The sequence below is a fragment of the Salmo salar genome, chromosome ssa19 (genome assembly GCF_905237065.1).
Source record: "Salmo salar chromosome ssa19, Ssal_v3.1, whole genome shotgun sequence".
NCBI classification, from domain to species: Eukaryota; Metazoa; Chordata; class Actinopteri; order Salmoniformes; family Salmonidae; genus Salmo; species Salmo salar.
In genome coordinates, this window is record NC_059460.1 from 3,346,194 (window position 1) to 3,362,266 (window position 16,073).

Sequence of the window (16,073 nt, forward strand, 5' to 3'; positions counted from 1 at the left end):
AAAAAATAAAATGGGCTGAGAGTCCTTTAGGTGCCTTTTGGCAAACTCCAAGCGGGCTGTCATGTGCCTTTTACTGAAAAGTGGCTTCTGTCTGGCCACTCTACCATAAAGGCCTGATTGGTGGAGTGCTGCAGAGATGGTTGTCCTTCTGGAAGGTTCTCCCATCTCCACAGAGGGCGGCCAGCTCTAGAAAGAGTCTTGGTGGTTCCAAACGTCTTCCATTCAAGAATGATGGAGGCCACACTGTGTTCTTGTGTACCTTCAATGCTACAGAAATATTTTGGTACCCTTCCCCAGATCTGTGCCTCAACTCAATCTAGTCTCAGGGCTCTACGGACAATGCCTTTGACCTCATGGCTTGGTTTTTGCTCTGACTTGCACTGTCAACTGTGGGACCTTATATAGACAGATGTGTGCCTTTCCAAATCATGTCCAGTCAATTGAATTGACCACAGGTGGACTCCAATCAAGTTGTAGAAACATCTCAAGGATGATCAACGGAAACAGGATGCATCTGAGCTCAATTTCGAGTCTCATAGCAAAGGGTGTAAATACTTATGTAAATAAGGTGTTTCTGTTTTTTATTTTGCAAAAATGTAAAAAATAAAACTGTTTTCGCTTTGTTATTATGGGGTATTGTGTGTAGATTGCTGAGAATTGTTATTTATTTAATCCATTTTAGAATAAGGCTGTAATGTAACAAAATGTGGAAATAGTCAAGAGGTCTGAATACTTTACGAAGGCACTGTAAATGCGCAGCCTTTCTTTTCTAGGAGTTGGCTATAGCCAATACGTTATGGGACCAGGCTACCAGGGAGCTACAGTACTGTAGATAGTCCATGAGATCCTCACCTTGTTGCTTTCATCCCTAGGGGAAGCCCATCGGCCGTGGTGTGCCCTCCGGACTACCACGGCACAGGAGGAGCTGCCATAGCCGGCTGGGAGGGAGCCACCACCCTGGGGGTAACGGAGCTCTGAGGCACTCCCTGAAAGAGATCTTCAAAATAGGTTGGAGGGAAGTGAGCTCACATTGCTCGCCCTGCAGCATTGGTGACAGTCGATCGTGATAGAATGGTCGATCTCCAAGTCATTCCTAGTTAATTGAGAAACATTTCTATAATAAAGCCTTGCATTCCTACTTTTTTCTGTCTTGCGTTGTTGGCCGTAGGTGCATTTGTTTCAGCTGCCCTGAACACCGGGTAGGTGAAGTATTCCCATTTTGAACCATTTCATGTGTCTGAAGGTACAAACTCTGCCTTCTCGGCGTGCTCGGAGAGCAAATCAAGTGCACCTATAGACTTTCTCGTTGATACTGTGATTCCAAAATATCTAAAACCATGACTAGAGAGAGACTGCCAACAAATACAGCAGTGCTGTTTTTATGAGTGAGTTTATGTTTAAGTTTCATTCAGCACAGTCAATACTTTTTATTCAACACTTTATAAGCCATGAAAGGCGCTGCTCCACTTGCGCTGCAACCAGCACTGCAGATTCAATGAATGAGTAGCAAAGTGTATCGATAGGCTTGCGTAGTTATTATTAGCGGCTGTGTTTTTTAATATCGTGGAATATTTAACTTTCTCTAGTCATAGGAGTAACAACATGAATTTGTGTATGAGGCAGAAATGATGCGGTGTGACTCGTTTCACCATCAGCTCGAAGACAGTTTCCCCTTTATGGTCAGTCTTAGCGGATGGGGGAGAGCTGAGGGACGGTCCAACGATGAGAGGCAGAACCTCTGATGTTATCCCTCCGCTGAGACTGACCATCAGATGCAGGCACCATCAGTCCAGTAAAATGTAGAAAGCAAATAATTTAAATGTATGCTCACTTAGCTGTGTCTCACAAGTAATACAACAAATGATGATCTATTTCCAGTGTGATCATATACATCAAGTTTTTAAATACAATTTGATAATGGTTTGAGAGGAACAACATTGGCAGGGCAATTCAATCATAGCCAATATGCAGTGATAATATATTGGGCCTATAGCATACTGCACAAACCTCATTGATACAAAACTGTTTTTAATAGGTTAGTGTTGCATAGTCTTACGTTTTTTAAGTCATGTAAAAACATTAAAAAAAAACATCTGTACTGTAGATCTCAGCCTGCATCGGGCAGTGGTCACCAAAAAAGAGTTTGTCATATTTTGTGAGATGAGAAAATAAAAATATTTTATTCGTTATAGCACATCTTTCAGAATGTATTTCACTAATTTCCTGAAAAGAAAAGTTATGCATTTCTTCAGGATCGGTGGGTCCCCGACTTGACGGTTGAGCTAACATAGGCTAATGCGATTAGCATGAGGTTGTAAGTAACCATAAAATTTCCCAGGACAAAGACACATTTGATATTGGCAGAAAGCTTAAATTCTTGTTATTAATCTAACTGCACTGTCCAATTTACAGTAGCTATTACAGTGAAATAATACCATGCTATTGTTTGAGGAGAGTGCACAGTTCTGAACTTGAAAAGTTATGAATAAACCAATTAGGCACATTTGGGCAGACTTGATACAACATTTTGAACAGAAATGCAATGGTTCATTGGATCAGTCTTAAACTTTGCATATACACTGATGCCATCTAGTAGCCAAAATCTAAATTGTGTCTGGACTGGAATAATACATTATGGCCTTTTCTCTTGCATTTCAAAGATGGTACAAAAAATAATAAAAAAATTTTTTTATTTTTTTTTATATATATTTTATTTTACCAGATCTAATGTGTTATATTCTCCTACATTCATTTCACATTTCCACAAACTTCAAAGTGTTTCCTTTCAAATGATATCACGAATATGCATATCCTTTCTTCAATGCCTGAGCTACAGGCAGTTAGTTTTGGGTATGTCATTTTAGGTGAAAATTGAAAAAAAGGGGCGGATCCTTAAGAGGTTTTAATGAAAAAAGTTAACATTTGTAAATTGAGTGAAATTGTGACATTTTATCCTGAATCACAATATATGCTTTATTTTTTACACTACATTAGAAAGAAATCTAATGCTACCTCAACTAACAGAAAGTGAGAAGAACAACGTAAACTTAAAGGTCCGGAACAGTCATTCTGATTCCTATGTTTTTTTTTGAGTGACTAAAGCATCACCTATAATATGTTTTATGGATAAAAATGCTACAAATGTTTTTTTTCTCTCATGTCAAACTACCAGGAAGTCTGAAAAGACAGATTGAGTGGGCGGGAGCTAGTAGGATGTTTGGGTGGGGGGGGAGCTCACCTTGACTGGCGATTCTTTGAAAACACCTACAGTACAGTACCAGTCAAAAGTTTGGACACACCCACTCATTCAAGGGTTTCTCTTATTTGTACTATTTTTTACATTGTAGAATAATAGTGAAGACATCAAAACTATGAAATAACACACATGGAGTCATGTAGTAACCAAAAAAGTGTTAAACAAATCAAAATATATTTGATATTTGTGACCCGATTCAGGAAACTAGGTGTATGTCGCAAGTCACAACTACACAGGAGAGCCAGTTGATGGTAAAAAATATATTTTTATCAAAATAATTTTTTGGGGCAGAAATGCCTTCTCGAACATGTGAACTTTCATGTGCCTTAAAAAACGTGTATGCCATCTGTAAATACGAATAAAATTGTTAAATTATGAGCCTTGTTGGTTAAGCCACATAAAAAGATAGCAACTTTCCCACTAGCCATGATTGGCTGAGATAATGAGTGGGCTGAACATGCCGAGAGAGGAGTTCGGATTGGTCTGCCATATTCAAGGCTTATGTCTACTTGAGCTCATCAGTCTGTGTTGGTAATCCGGTTGAACACGGCATTTAAAAAAATATATTGTGTAGTGGAGCTGCATAAGTGTTGTTCTCCACTTTCTGTAGGATCAAGTTTTGAAATCAGTGGAATTTGAGTATGATAGCTAAAGAGATGGCGAAAACACCTGTCTCCGGATTATATCTTCAAACTAAGGGCAACCATGGTATGGCATTCCTGACAGGGAGACGTCCATCATGCATAATGATGTATACAGGTAAGATAGTCTAGCGTTAGCTAGCTACATTTTCACATATTACACATTTCTAATTTTGACAGAAAGTGGTTTCATTTCAAGCTAAAGTGTACTGTTAGCTAGCTAGCTAATGTTAGCTGGCTGGCTCCCAAGCTGACATTATTATTTGTTTCCCAGAGCCGTTTGCTTTTCTAGTTTGAGCCTAATGTTAGCTAGCTAACATTGAACCTGGTTGGTTAGCTCCCAGCACCGTGGCATTGTTGTAACGTTGTTAATTGTTGTTTAACTAGATAATGTTAGCTGGCTGACTCGTTAGCTAACGTTACGTGACGTGTGATCTTAAATGTTGTTTACCTTGCTAGGTTCATTGTTTACCTAGCTAGCTATATGTCTTAAGCTGAAGTGTACTGTTAGCTACCTAGTTAACATTAGCTGGCTGGCTCCTTAGTGGAGGTTATTATTTGTTTTTCAGAGCTGCTTGCTTTTCTAGTTAGAGCCTAACGTTAGGCATTGTTGGAACTTTGTTCATTGTCGTTTAACTAGCTAACGTTAGCTGGCTGGCTCGTTAGCTAATGATACGTGACGTGTGTACAACACCCGTTGAATATTGCTGGTGTCAGTAAATGTCTTTAGGTTTTTTTCATGTTATCCAGAGGTAAACAAATCGTCAGCCAGAGCGTCAACTGTGCACTCCGAGAGCGAAACGAGATGGGTGGGGCTAAAGCTTAAGAGTGTGTGAATGATGCTGAATGGGTGTAGATAAAGAAAAGCTCTTCACTTGATACCAAAACATTCAAATGCAATTCTCTCAAAACTGAGTTTACAAGTTGATCAACTTTCAAAGCACAGTTACTTTCCCATTGTTCCTCAAATGCAGTGCATGATATGCCATTTTGTAGCTCTGAGTCTCTACTTTTATCCAATATAAAAAACAACATTTCCCATTTTGCTTCATTAGACTGAATCCAAGTTGTAGAAACATCTCAAGGATGATCAATGGAAACAAGATGCACCTGAGCTCAATTTTGAGTCTCATAGCAAAGGGTCCGAATACTTATGTAAATAAGGTGTTTCTGTTTTTTTTTTTAATTACACATTTGCAAACATTTCTAAAAAACAGTTTTTTGCTTTGACATTAAGGGGTATTGTGTGTGTGTGTGTGTGTGTGTGTGTGTGTGTGTGTGTGTGTGTGTGTGTGTGTGTGTGTGTGTGTGTGTGTGTGTGTGCGTGTGTGTGTGTGTATATTGATGAGGACAATAATTAATTTAATACATTTTAGAATAAAGCCGTAACGGTACAAATACTTTCCGAATAGCTTGTATGTAAACCATGCCCCTCAGCAAACCTTTCTCCTGCGATGTTGGTTACAAGGTGCAACTTATTTAAATTCGGTAAGAGAATAAGATTTTACCATTGATGTATTCAAATTACTACTTTTGTGATGTCACAAAAAGCCCTTAATAATCTTGCCTCCATCCAGCCTCCTGAATCCAAGTGTTTGACATGGGGGAGGGGACCAGTAACTTTATGATACAATTTTATGAATGTAGAAGCAACAGTCATTTTTCATATTTTGGTAGTCCTACTTTGATCTGGTTTCATCCAATTATCATCCAATTTCATGAAAAACATGATTTTGACTGTTCAGGACCTTTAAAATCAGTGACTTGTCACCAACCATTATTTTTGTTGGTTTTGAGGGTATTAGGGCAAAACATATTGATAATATCTCTGCTCTAGTCGTCTTAGCAAAATAGAAAACAAACATTTAGAAAGTCTATCATTTAGGAGTGGTTAAAGTGTTCATAACATGATCCTCAGACAAGGGGTGGATTACTTTTCCCTCGAGAGAACAAATGTGTTTATTTTATGCTTTTATCAAATGTATTTATAAATACCCTTGCAGCTCAATTGTGGCTAACCTGGAATAGGAAGAGCCAGGCCTCCCCCTCAGTTGATCCACCTCCAGCTGAATCCTCTCCAGCTCGACTATGAGCTGGTCCTGGGAGAGAGAGATGGGAGTACAGTACAGGATAACATTATATTCCTGTAAAGAAAAGTGCCTACTTGTTTACATGCATCTATTTCCATACTAAAATAACAAAACAAAGAACACATATAAGAATAACTAAAGAACAGACAGAACTGACAACTACAAGATCACAGAAGTCTTTGTCTGTTGGCAAAACTAACATCAGTGCAAAGCAGTGTGACTTGTCTCCAGTTCTCGCAGCGAAACAGACAAACCCTTGCGATGATAGATTCAATTGCATATTGAGACTGGGGAGGGAAAACTATCCACACTAGTATCCCAAAAAGGGTTTGCAAAAGTCAGTGTATAGCCCTAAAAACAACCGGTGAGAAAGACCAGAGTCCAAAGTTATAAATCAATATAAAGTACTGCTGATGTCCTCATTCCATGTATCGACAGAAGTACAACAACAATGTACATATTAAAATCTGATCAACTGGATACAATAAGGGGAAGATATGTACCTTGTTTGCTATAAGATCATCTTGGATTTTCTTCATGTTTGCTAACTCCTCTGACAGTGCATTCTAGAAGAGTAGAGGAGTGATTATGCCAAGTTTACTCATGTTTGACATTGATTGTGTTGATAAAAAAATACTTATGATTATTGATGGCAATATTAGCTTAATTTAGCATATGGTTAACAATGCTTTATAGTACCTTCTCTTCTAGGGCAGCCATTCTCTCTTTGAGGTGAAGCTGCAGTCGCTCGTTGGACTCAGACAGTAGCTTGTTCACCGTATCCGAGAGGCGTTTGTTGTGTTCGTCATTCATTTTCTCTCGCTGCCTTGCCTGAAACAGATGAAATTACGTAGTGAGGGTCAAGGTAGAGAAAAGAAAAAGCTGAAGAAACCATGAGCTTTTGGGTAAGTATAAGAGCTCATACAGTTCATAAAGACAGGATTGGGTTTAAATTGATTGGCCAAAATGCAGGGTAAGGAACACATTGTAACACATGACCACTTTAGCAGGTAAAGTATAGCAGGTATAATGCTTTGTAACTTGTTATAAGCATGTATGAGACTTTATAATAGACCACTGTAAACCCCAAGGCATTTTTGTATCAAATAATTATAGTAAGTTGACCTCAAAGTCAAGTTATGATAACAAATTAACTTTTTTCCCAGCTTGTTCTACTGTAGGTGAATTTTCTAAAATAGTTTTTAATACCTGTGTTTTGCATGTACATTGAGTGATTGATTAATCTTATGCTACACTAAAAATAATAACATACATTTTTCTAAAAAAAATCCAGTCATTTAGTTAGAATTTTTGCACCCTTGACTGAAATGTATGTTCCAGTTTAAAAGGCTTATGCAAACTCCTCTCACTGTTTCTAACCCTGGCAGTCATTATGAATGCAGGTTGCTGGTGAATAACTGATATCAACTGATATCCTAACTCTGGCTGAATTCCAATAGGAATTGCACATCAGTTTGCAAGCCATCATAATGTGACCTGCAGGTAGTGTTGTAGTGATGGGAAACTAACGTTTTCTGAAGGCTTCGGTGCTTTCACCAAATTGTGCCAAAAAAACGTCTCATTACTCAGAGCTTCATTATCTATTCACAATGCACATAAGTGACATCTGCTGGTTAGCAATAAAAAGCTGCGTGTGATTATACGATAGTCGTTTTTCTCTCCACTGTTTTCATCTAAGCGTCTTGATGCAATGGTAAGTCGCTGGCTATAATAGCCTATAATCAGTTGGAATAACAGGTATGCATGTTACATCATGCTTCCTTGTTTTTCCTTCAAGTTTTACTATCTTTCAAAAACTATCTATGGCATTATTTAGGATTCTTAACACAGACGCACAGTCACGTCCTGACCAGTAATAGGGGTTACTTGTTATTGTAGTTTGGTCAGGACGTGGCAGGGGGTATTTGTTTTATGTGGTTCGGGCTGGTTGTGTTAGTAGTAGGGTGTTTGATTTATTATTCCGGGTTTTGGGCACTGTTCTATGTTAATGTATTTCTATGTTCAGTCTAGTCATTTGTATTTCTATGTTTAGTTAATTGGGGATGACTCTCAAATGGAGGCAGGTGTTTTCTCGTTGCCTCTGATTGAGGGTCCTATAAATAGGTATGTGTTTGTGTTAGTATTTTGTGGGAGATTGTTCTTGTTTAGCTGTGTGTGTGCCTGACAAGACTGTCAAGTTCGTTTGTGTTTTTGTATACATGTTTATCTTGTGTTTTCCTTCTTCACCAAATAAAAAGAAGATGAGTGTACATTTTCCCGCTGCGTCTTGGTCTCTACCCTACGACAACCGTGACAGAATCTCCCACCAACCAAGGACCAAGCAGCAGGGTAAGGAGCAACGCAGGAACTATATGGACTATCAGGGGAATTGGACATGGGAGGAGATTCTGGACGGGGCTGGACCATGGCACAAGGCTGGGGACTACGTTCTCCCACCGGAGGAGATAGAAGCACCGAAGGCTGAGCGGCGCTGGTATGAAGCTATATACGAGCCGATAAAGCACGAGTGAGACGGCCTACAGTCCGGCACCGAGCGAGACGGCCTACAGTCCGGCACCGAGCGAGACGGCCTACAGTCCGGCACCGAGCGAGACGGCCTACAGTCCGGCACCGAGCGAGACGGCCTACAGTCCGGCACCGAGCGAGACGGCCTACAGTCCGGCACCGAGCGAGACGGCCTACAGTCCGGCACCGAGCGAGACTGCCTACAGTCCGGAACCGAGTGAGTCTGCCTACAGTCCAGAGCTCCTAGAGTCATCCTACAGTCCAGAGCTCCTAGAGTCATCCTACAGTCCAGAGCTCATAGAGTACAGTACAGGGTCTACAGTGACATGTGTCAGGTCGAGGTATTTGGGAGGAGTGGACTGGTCAGGGGGTGGTCTTAGGTCCGAGCCTAAGCCACCTCCACTGTAGGAGGTTTTGGGGAGGGGGGTGTATGCACGAGTGCCGTCGGTGACGGCAGCCACCCTCCCTTCCCCCCCTTTAGTTTAGGGGATTTCTTTTTGTTTTGGGGTGATTTTTGTTTATTTGTGTGAGGTGCAACCGGGGTCTGCACCTTTGGGGGGGTACTGTCACGTCCTGACCAGTAATAGGGGTTATTTGTTGTTGTAGTTTGGTCAGGACGTGGCAGGGGGTGTTTGTTTTATGTGGTTCGGGCTGGTTGTGTTAGTAGTAGGGTGTTTGATTTATTATTCCGGGTTTTGGACACTGTTCTATGTTATTGTATTTCTATGTTCAGTCTAGTCATTTGCTTTTCTATGTTTAGTTAATTGGGGGTTGGACTCTCAATTGGAGGCAGGTGTTTTCTCGTTGCCTCTGATTGAGGGTCCTATAAATAGGTATGTGTTTGTGTTAGTATTTTGTGGGAGATTGTGCTTGTTTAGCTGTGTGCCTGACAAGACTGTCCAGTTCGTTTGTGTTTTGTATACGTTTATTGTGTTTTCCTTCTTCACCAAATAAAAAGATGAGTATATATTTTCCCGCTGCGTCTTGGTCTCTACCCTACGACAACCGTGACATGCACACTATACTAAATAGAAAAACAAATATTTTAACAACAGTGCAGAAATTGTGGTTTCACATAAATCAAATCAAATTTTATTGGTTACATACACGTGTTTAGCAGATGTTATTGCCAGTGTAGCGAAATGCTTGTGTAGTGAAATTCAACTTCATTCGACCTCATACCCCTCACATCCCTGACTGTTCCATAGTTCACTACTCTACCTGCTAAGCTACTGGTCAGGTGAAACATTTTGTTCAAAATCCTTACTACTCTGAACAAAAATATAAATGCAACAATTTCAAAGATTTTACTGAGTTACAGTTCATATAAGGAAATCAGTCAATTGAAATAAAGTCATTAGGCCCTAATCTATGGATTTCACATGACTGGGAATACAGATATGCATCTGTTGGTCACGATACATTACATGGCCAAACGTATGTGGTCACCTGCTCGTCGAACATCTCATTCCAAAATCATGGGCATTAATATGGAGTTGGTCCCCCCCATTTGCTGCTACACCAGCCTCCACTCTTCTGTGAAGGGGACTTGCTTCCATTCAGTCACGAGCATTAGTTAGATCGGGCACTTATGGGCAATTAGGCCTGGCTTGCAGTTGCCGTTCCAATGCATCCCAAAGGTTTTCGATGTGGTTGAGGGCAGGGCTCTTTGCAGGCCAGTCAAGTTCTTCCACACCAATCTCAACAAAACATTTCTGTATGGACCTCGCTTTGTGCACGGGGACATTGTCATGCCGAAACAGGAAAGGGCATTCCCCAAACTGTTAGCATAAAGCGGAAGCACAGAATCATCTACAATGTCATTGTATGCTGGAGCGTTAAGATTTCACTTCACTGGAACTAAAAGGCCTAGGCCGAACCATGAAAAACAGCCTGTACAGTTGCCACTATGCATTCGGGTAGGTAGCGTTCTCATGGTATCCGCCAAACCCAGATTCGTCCGTTGCACTGCAAGATGGTGAAGCCGACTCTTTGTATTGCGCATGGTGATCTTAGGCTTGTGGGCTGCTCGGCCAATAGAAACCCATTTCATGAAGCTCCCGATGAACAGTTATGTTGACATTGCTTTCAGAGCAGTTTGGAACTCAGTGAGTGTTGCAACCGAAGACAGATGATATTACGCGCTAGCGCTTCAGGTCCCGTTCTCTGAGCTTATCAAATCCAATGTTATTTATTGCATGCGCCGTATACAACAGGTGTAACGGTCGTCGTACATAGTGGACCAAGGCGCAGCGGGTTGAGTGCTCATAGTGACTTTAAAAAACACTGACCAAACAAAACAAGAAAACGATCGAATGAACAGGATTGCAGGCTAAACACACAGCTATGCAACAACAACTTCCCACAAAGGGACAAGTGAAAACAGGCTACCTAAGTATGACTCTCAATCAGCAACAACGATGTACAGCTGTTCCTGATTGAGAGCCATACCAGGCCAACAAAGAAATACACAACATAGACAGAGTATAGAAATACGAAATAAAGAACATAACCCAAAAACCCCGGAATTCTCTAACCAAACACCCCTCTTACATATATACATATACTAACAAACCCCGAACCACATAAAACAAATACCCCCTGCCACGTCCTGACCAAACTATAATAACAAATAACCCCTTTACTGGTCAGGACGTGACAACAGGTGTAGACCTTACAGTGAAATGCTTACTTACAAGCCCTTAACCAACAATGCAGTTTTAAGGAAAAAAGTTAAGTATTTACTAAAATAAACTGATGTAAAAAATACAAAACACAATTAAAAATAACAAATAATTAAGGAGCAACAATAAAATAACAGTAGCGAGGTTATATACAGGGGGTACCGGTACAGAGTCAATGTGCGGGGGCAATGGTTAGTGGAGATAATTGAGGCAATATGTACAGTACCAGTCAAAAGTTTGGAAAGGCCAACTCATTCAATGTTTTTTCTTTATTTTTACTATTTTCTACATTGTAGAATAATAGTGAAGACATCAAAACTATAAAATAGCATATGGAATCATGTAGTAACCAAACAATTGTTAAACAAATCAAAATATATTTGAGATTCTTCAAAGTAGCCACCCTTTTCCTTGATGACAGCTTTGCACACATTTGGCATTCTCTCAATGAGCTTCCCCTGGAATGCTTTTCCTACAATCTTGAAGGAGTTCCCACATATGCTGATTGCTTGTTGGCTGCTTTTCCTTCACTCTGCGGTCCAACTCATCTCAAACCATCTCAATTGGGTTGAGATTGGGTGATTGTGGAGGCCAGGTCATCTGATGCAGCACTTCACCACTCTCCTTCTTGGTCAAATAGCCCTTACACAGCCTGGAGGTGTGTTGGGTCATTGTCCTGTTGAAAAACAAATGATAGTCCCATTAAGAGCAAACCAGATGGGATGGCGTATCGCTGCAGAATGCTGTGGTAGCCATGCTGGTTAAGTGTGCCTTGAATTCGAAATAAATCACAGACAGTGTCACCAGCAAAGCAGCCCCACACCATCACACCTCTTCCTCCAAAATTTGGACTCATCAGACCAAAGGACAGCTTTCCGGCAGCCCAATGTCCATTGCTCGTGTTTCTTGACCCAAGAAAGTCTCTTCTTATTATTTGCTAGTGGTTTCTTTGCAGCAATTCCACCATGAAGGCCTGATTCACGCAGTCTCCTCAACAGTTGATGTTGAGATGTCTCTGTAAAGCATTTTTTTGGGCTGCAATCTGAGGTGCAGTTCATTCTAATGAACTTATCCTCTGCAGCAGAGGTAACTCTGGGTCTTCCTTTCCTGTGGCGGTCCTCATGAGAGCCAGTTTCATCATAGCGCTTGATGGTTTTTGCGACTGCACTTCAAGAAACTTCTTAAGATCTTGAAAAATGTTCTGCATTGACTTGTTTTTCTTTGCTTATTTGAGCTGTTCTTGACTGTTGTTTCTCTTTGCTTATTTGAGCTGTTCTTGCCATAATATGGACTTGGTCTTTTACCAAATAGGGCTATCTTCTGTATACCACCCATACCTTGTCACAATACAACTGAAATTCCACAAATTAACTTTTAACAAGGCACTGTTCATTGAAATGCATTCCAGATGACTACCTCATGACGCTGGTTGAGAGAATACCAATAGTGTACAAAGTTGTCATCAAGGCAAAGGGTGTCTACCTTGAAGAATCTCAAATACAAAATATATTTTGATTTGGTAAACACTTTCTTGGTTACTACATGATTCCATATGTGTTATTTCATAGTTATGATGTCTTCACAGTTATTCTACAATGTAGAAAATAGTAAAAATTAAGAAAAACCCTGGAATGAGTAAGTGTGTACAAACTTTTGACTGGGACTGTACATGTATGTAGAGGGGCGGCAGGTAGCCTAGTGGTTAGAGCATTGGGCCAGTAACCGAAAGGTTGCTAGTTCTAAATCCCCAAGCTGACAAGGTAAAAATCTGTCATTCTGCCTCTGTTCCTAGGCCGTCATTGTAAATAAGAATTTGTTCTTAAATGCCTTACCTAGTTAAATAAAAAAACAAAAAATAAATAGAGGTAAAGTGACTATGCATGTATAATAAACACAGAGTAGCAGCAGTGTAAAAATGTGGGGTGGGGACAAAGTAAATACTCCAAATTGCCATTTGATTAGCTGTTCAGGAGTCTTATGGCTTGGGGTTAAAAGCTGTTAAGAAGCCTTTTGGACATAGACTTGGCGCTCTGGTACCGCTTGCCGGGCGTTAGCAGAGAACAGTCTATGACTAGGATGGCTGGAGTCGTTGGCAAATTTTGGAGCCGTCCTCTGGCACCGCCTGGTATAGAGGCCGTACGCACTACCCTCTGTAGTGCCTTGTAGTTGGAGGCCGAGCATTTGCCATACCAGGCGGTGATGCAACCAGTCAGGATGCTCTCGATGGTGCAGCTGCAGAACTTTATGAAGATCTGAGGACCAGGGCCAAATATGTTCACTCTCCTGAGGGGGAAGAGGCAATATCGTGCCCTCTTCACGACTGTCTTGCTGTGTTTGGACCATGATAGTTTGTTGGTGATGTGGACACCAAGGAATTTGAAGCTCTCAACCTGCTCCACTACAGCCCAGTCGATGAGAAAGGGGGCGTGCTTGGTCGTCCTTTGACTGTAGTCCACAATCATCTCCTTAGTATTGATCACGTTGAGGGAGAGGTTGTTATCCTGGCACCGCACTGCCTGGTCTATGACCTTCTCCCTATCGTTGTCTGTGATCAGGCTTACCACTGTCGTGTCTTCAGAAAACTTAATGCTGGTGTTGGAGTCATGCCTGACCATGCAGTCATGGGTGAACAGGGTGTACAGGAGGGGACTGAGCACGCACTCCCGAGGGTCCCCTGTGTTGGGGATCAGAGTGGCAGATGTGTTGTTACCTACCCTTACCACCTGACGGCGGCCCTTCAGGATGTCCAGGATCCAGTTGCAGAGGGAGGTGTTTAGTCCCAGGGTCCTTAGCTTAGTGATGAGCTTTGAGCGCACTATGGTGTTGAACGCTGAGCTGTAGTCAATGAATAACATTCTCACGTGGGTGTTCCTTTTGTCCAGGTGGGAAAGGGCAGTGTGGAGTGCAATAGAGATTGCATCATCTGTGGACCTGTTGGGGATGGTATGCAAATTGGAGTGGGTCTAGGGTTTCTGGGATAATGGTGTTGATGTGAGCTATAACCAGCCTTTCAAAGCACTTCCTGTCTACTGACGTGAGCGCTACGTGTCGGTAGTCATTTAGGCAGGTTACCTTGGTGTTCTTGGGCAAAAGGACTATGGTGGTCTGCTTGAAACATGTTGGTATTACAGACTCGGTCAGGGATAAGTTGAAAATGTCAGTGAAGACACTTTCCAGTTGGTAAGCGCATGCTCGGAGTGCGGCCTTGTGAATGTTGACCTGTTTAAAGGTCTTACTCACATCGGCTACGGAGAGCGTGATCACACAGTCGTCCAGAACAGCTGATCCTCTCATGCATGCTTCAGTGTTGCTTGCCTCGAAGTGAGCCTATAAGTAATTTAGCTCTGGTAGGCTCGTGTCACTGGTTAGCTCGTGGCTGTGCTAGTTAAATAGATTTTGTGCACCAGCTGTTATTGACAAATAGACACAGACTGCCACCCCATGTCTTACCGGAGGCAGCTGTTCTATCTTGCCGATGGACCGAAAACCCCGCCAGCTGTATGTTATCCATGTCGTTGTTCAGCCACAACTCGGTGAAACATAAGATATTACAGTTTTTAATGTCCTGTTAGTAGGATAGCCTTGATCTGAGGTTATCCATTTTGTTATTCAATAATTGTACGTTGGCTAATAGGACTGACGGTAGAGGGGGATTACTCACTCGCCGTTGGATCCTTACAAGGCCCCCCGACTTGTTCGAAAGGTTGCATCCTATGACGGTGCAACGTTGAATGTCACTGAGCTCTTCAGTACGGGCCATTCTACTGCCAATGTTTGTCTATGGAGATCGCATGGCTGTTTGCTCGATTGTATACACCTGTCAGAGACGGATGTGGCTGAAATAGCCAAATCCACTAATTTGAAGGACTTTTGGCCATGTAGTGTACATAAAAAAAAGTAGGGGCGCGGATCAGAAAACCAGTCAGTATCTGGTGTGACCACCATTTGCCTCATGCAGCTCGACACATCTTCTTCACATAGAGTTGATCAGGCTGTTGATTGTGGCCTGTGGAATGTTGTCCCACTCCTCTTCAATGGCTGTGCGAAGTAGCTGGATATTGGCATGAACTCGAACACGCTGTCGATCCAGAGCATCCTAACCATGATCTGTCTGGTAAGTATTCAGGCCATGGCAGAACTGGGAAATTTTTAGCTTCCAGGAATTGTGTACAGATCCTTGCACATGGGGCAGTGAATTATCATGCTGAAACATGAGGTGATGCGGTGGATGAATGGCATGACAATGGGCCTCAGGATTTAGTAATTTTTGAGAAATAAGATATTTAATTTTTTATTTAACCTTTATTTAACTAGGCAAGTCAGTTATTAAGAACAGATTATTATTTACAATGACGGTCTAGCCCAGACAAACCCTAACCTGGACGACGCTGGGCCAATTGTGCGCCACCCTATGGGACTCCCAATCACGGCCGGTTGTGATAATGCCTGGAATCGAACCAGGGTCTGTAGTAACGCCTCTAGCACTGAAATGCAGTGCCTTAGACCGCCACTTGGGAGCCCCCCTTTCAGCTTATTTCAGCTCATGAAGCATGAGACCAACACTTTACATGTTGCGCTTATATTTTTGTTCTGTGTATATTTGTAAGTACGGTGTCCATTGGAGGTCTGTGTTTGAAAGTAGCCTGGAATCGAAGAAAGCACCAGAACCAAGGCAAAATCAGTTGGATCTCACAGTTTGCAACACATGGTTTGAAAAAGCACGTGATCAAATTAAGCTTCAGACGTCATTGATGATGTACTTCTGATAAAGTGATACATGCATCGGCAAACTACTTCGAAGTTAGCTGATTAGCGATTGCTACGCATGCCTCTGAGCTCTGGTATCAAACGTAACATCATTAGTACATTTCCCTGG

The 16,073-nt window shown here is 41.7% G+C and overlaps 1 protein-coding gene across 6 annotated transcripts in view; it reads right to left on the reverse strand.

Annotated features, from left to right (window-relative positions):
* LOC106578301 (liprin-alpha-3) overlaps nt 1–16,073 on the reverse strand; it is a 79,855-nt gene that overhangs the window by 38,016 nt on the left and 25,766 nt on the right. For 5 of the 6 annotated variants that reach the window (XM_014156974.2, XM_045701992.1, XM_045701989.1 and 2 more), the window contains 4 exons: nt 6,687–6,818; nt 6,491–6,553; nt 5,893–5,996; nt 853–997 (listed from right to left, as the gene is read on the reverse strand). In XM_014156974.2, coding sequence (XP_014012449.1) covers nt 853–997; nt 5,893–5,996; nt 6,491–6,553; nt 6,687–6,818 — 444 coding nt within the window. The remainder of the gene's footprint in view (nt 1–852; nt 998–5,892; nt 5,997–6,490; nt 6,554–6,686; nt 6,819–16,073) is intronic. The other variant, XM_045701991.1, reaches the window with a different exon arrangement.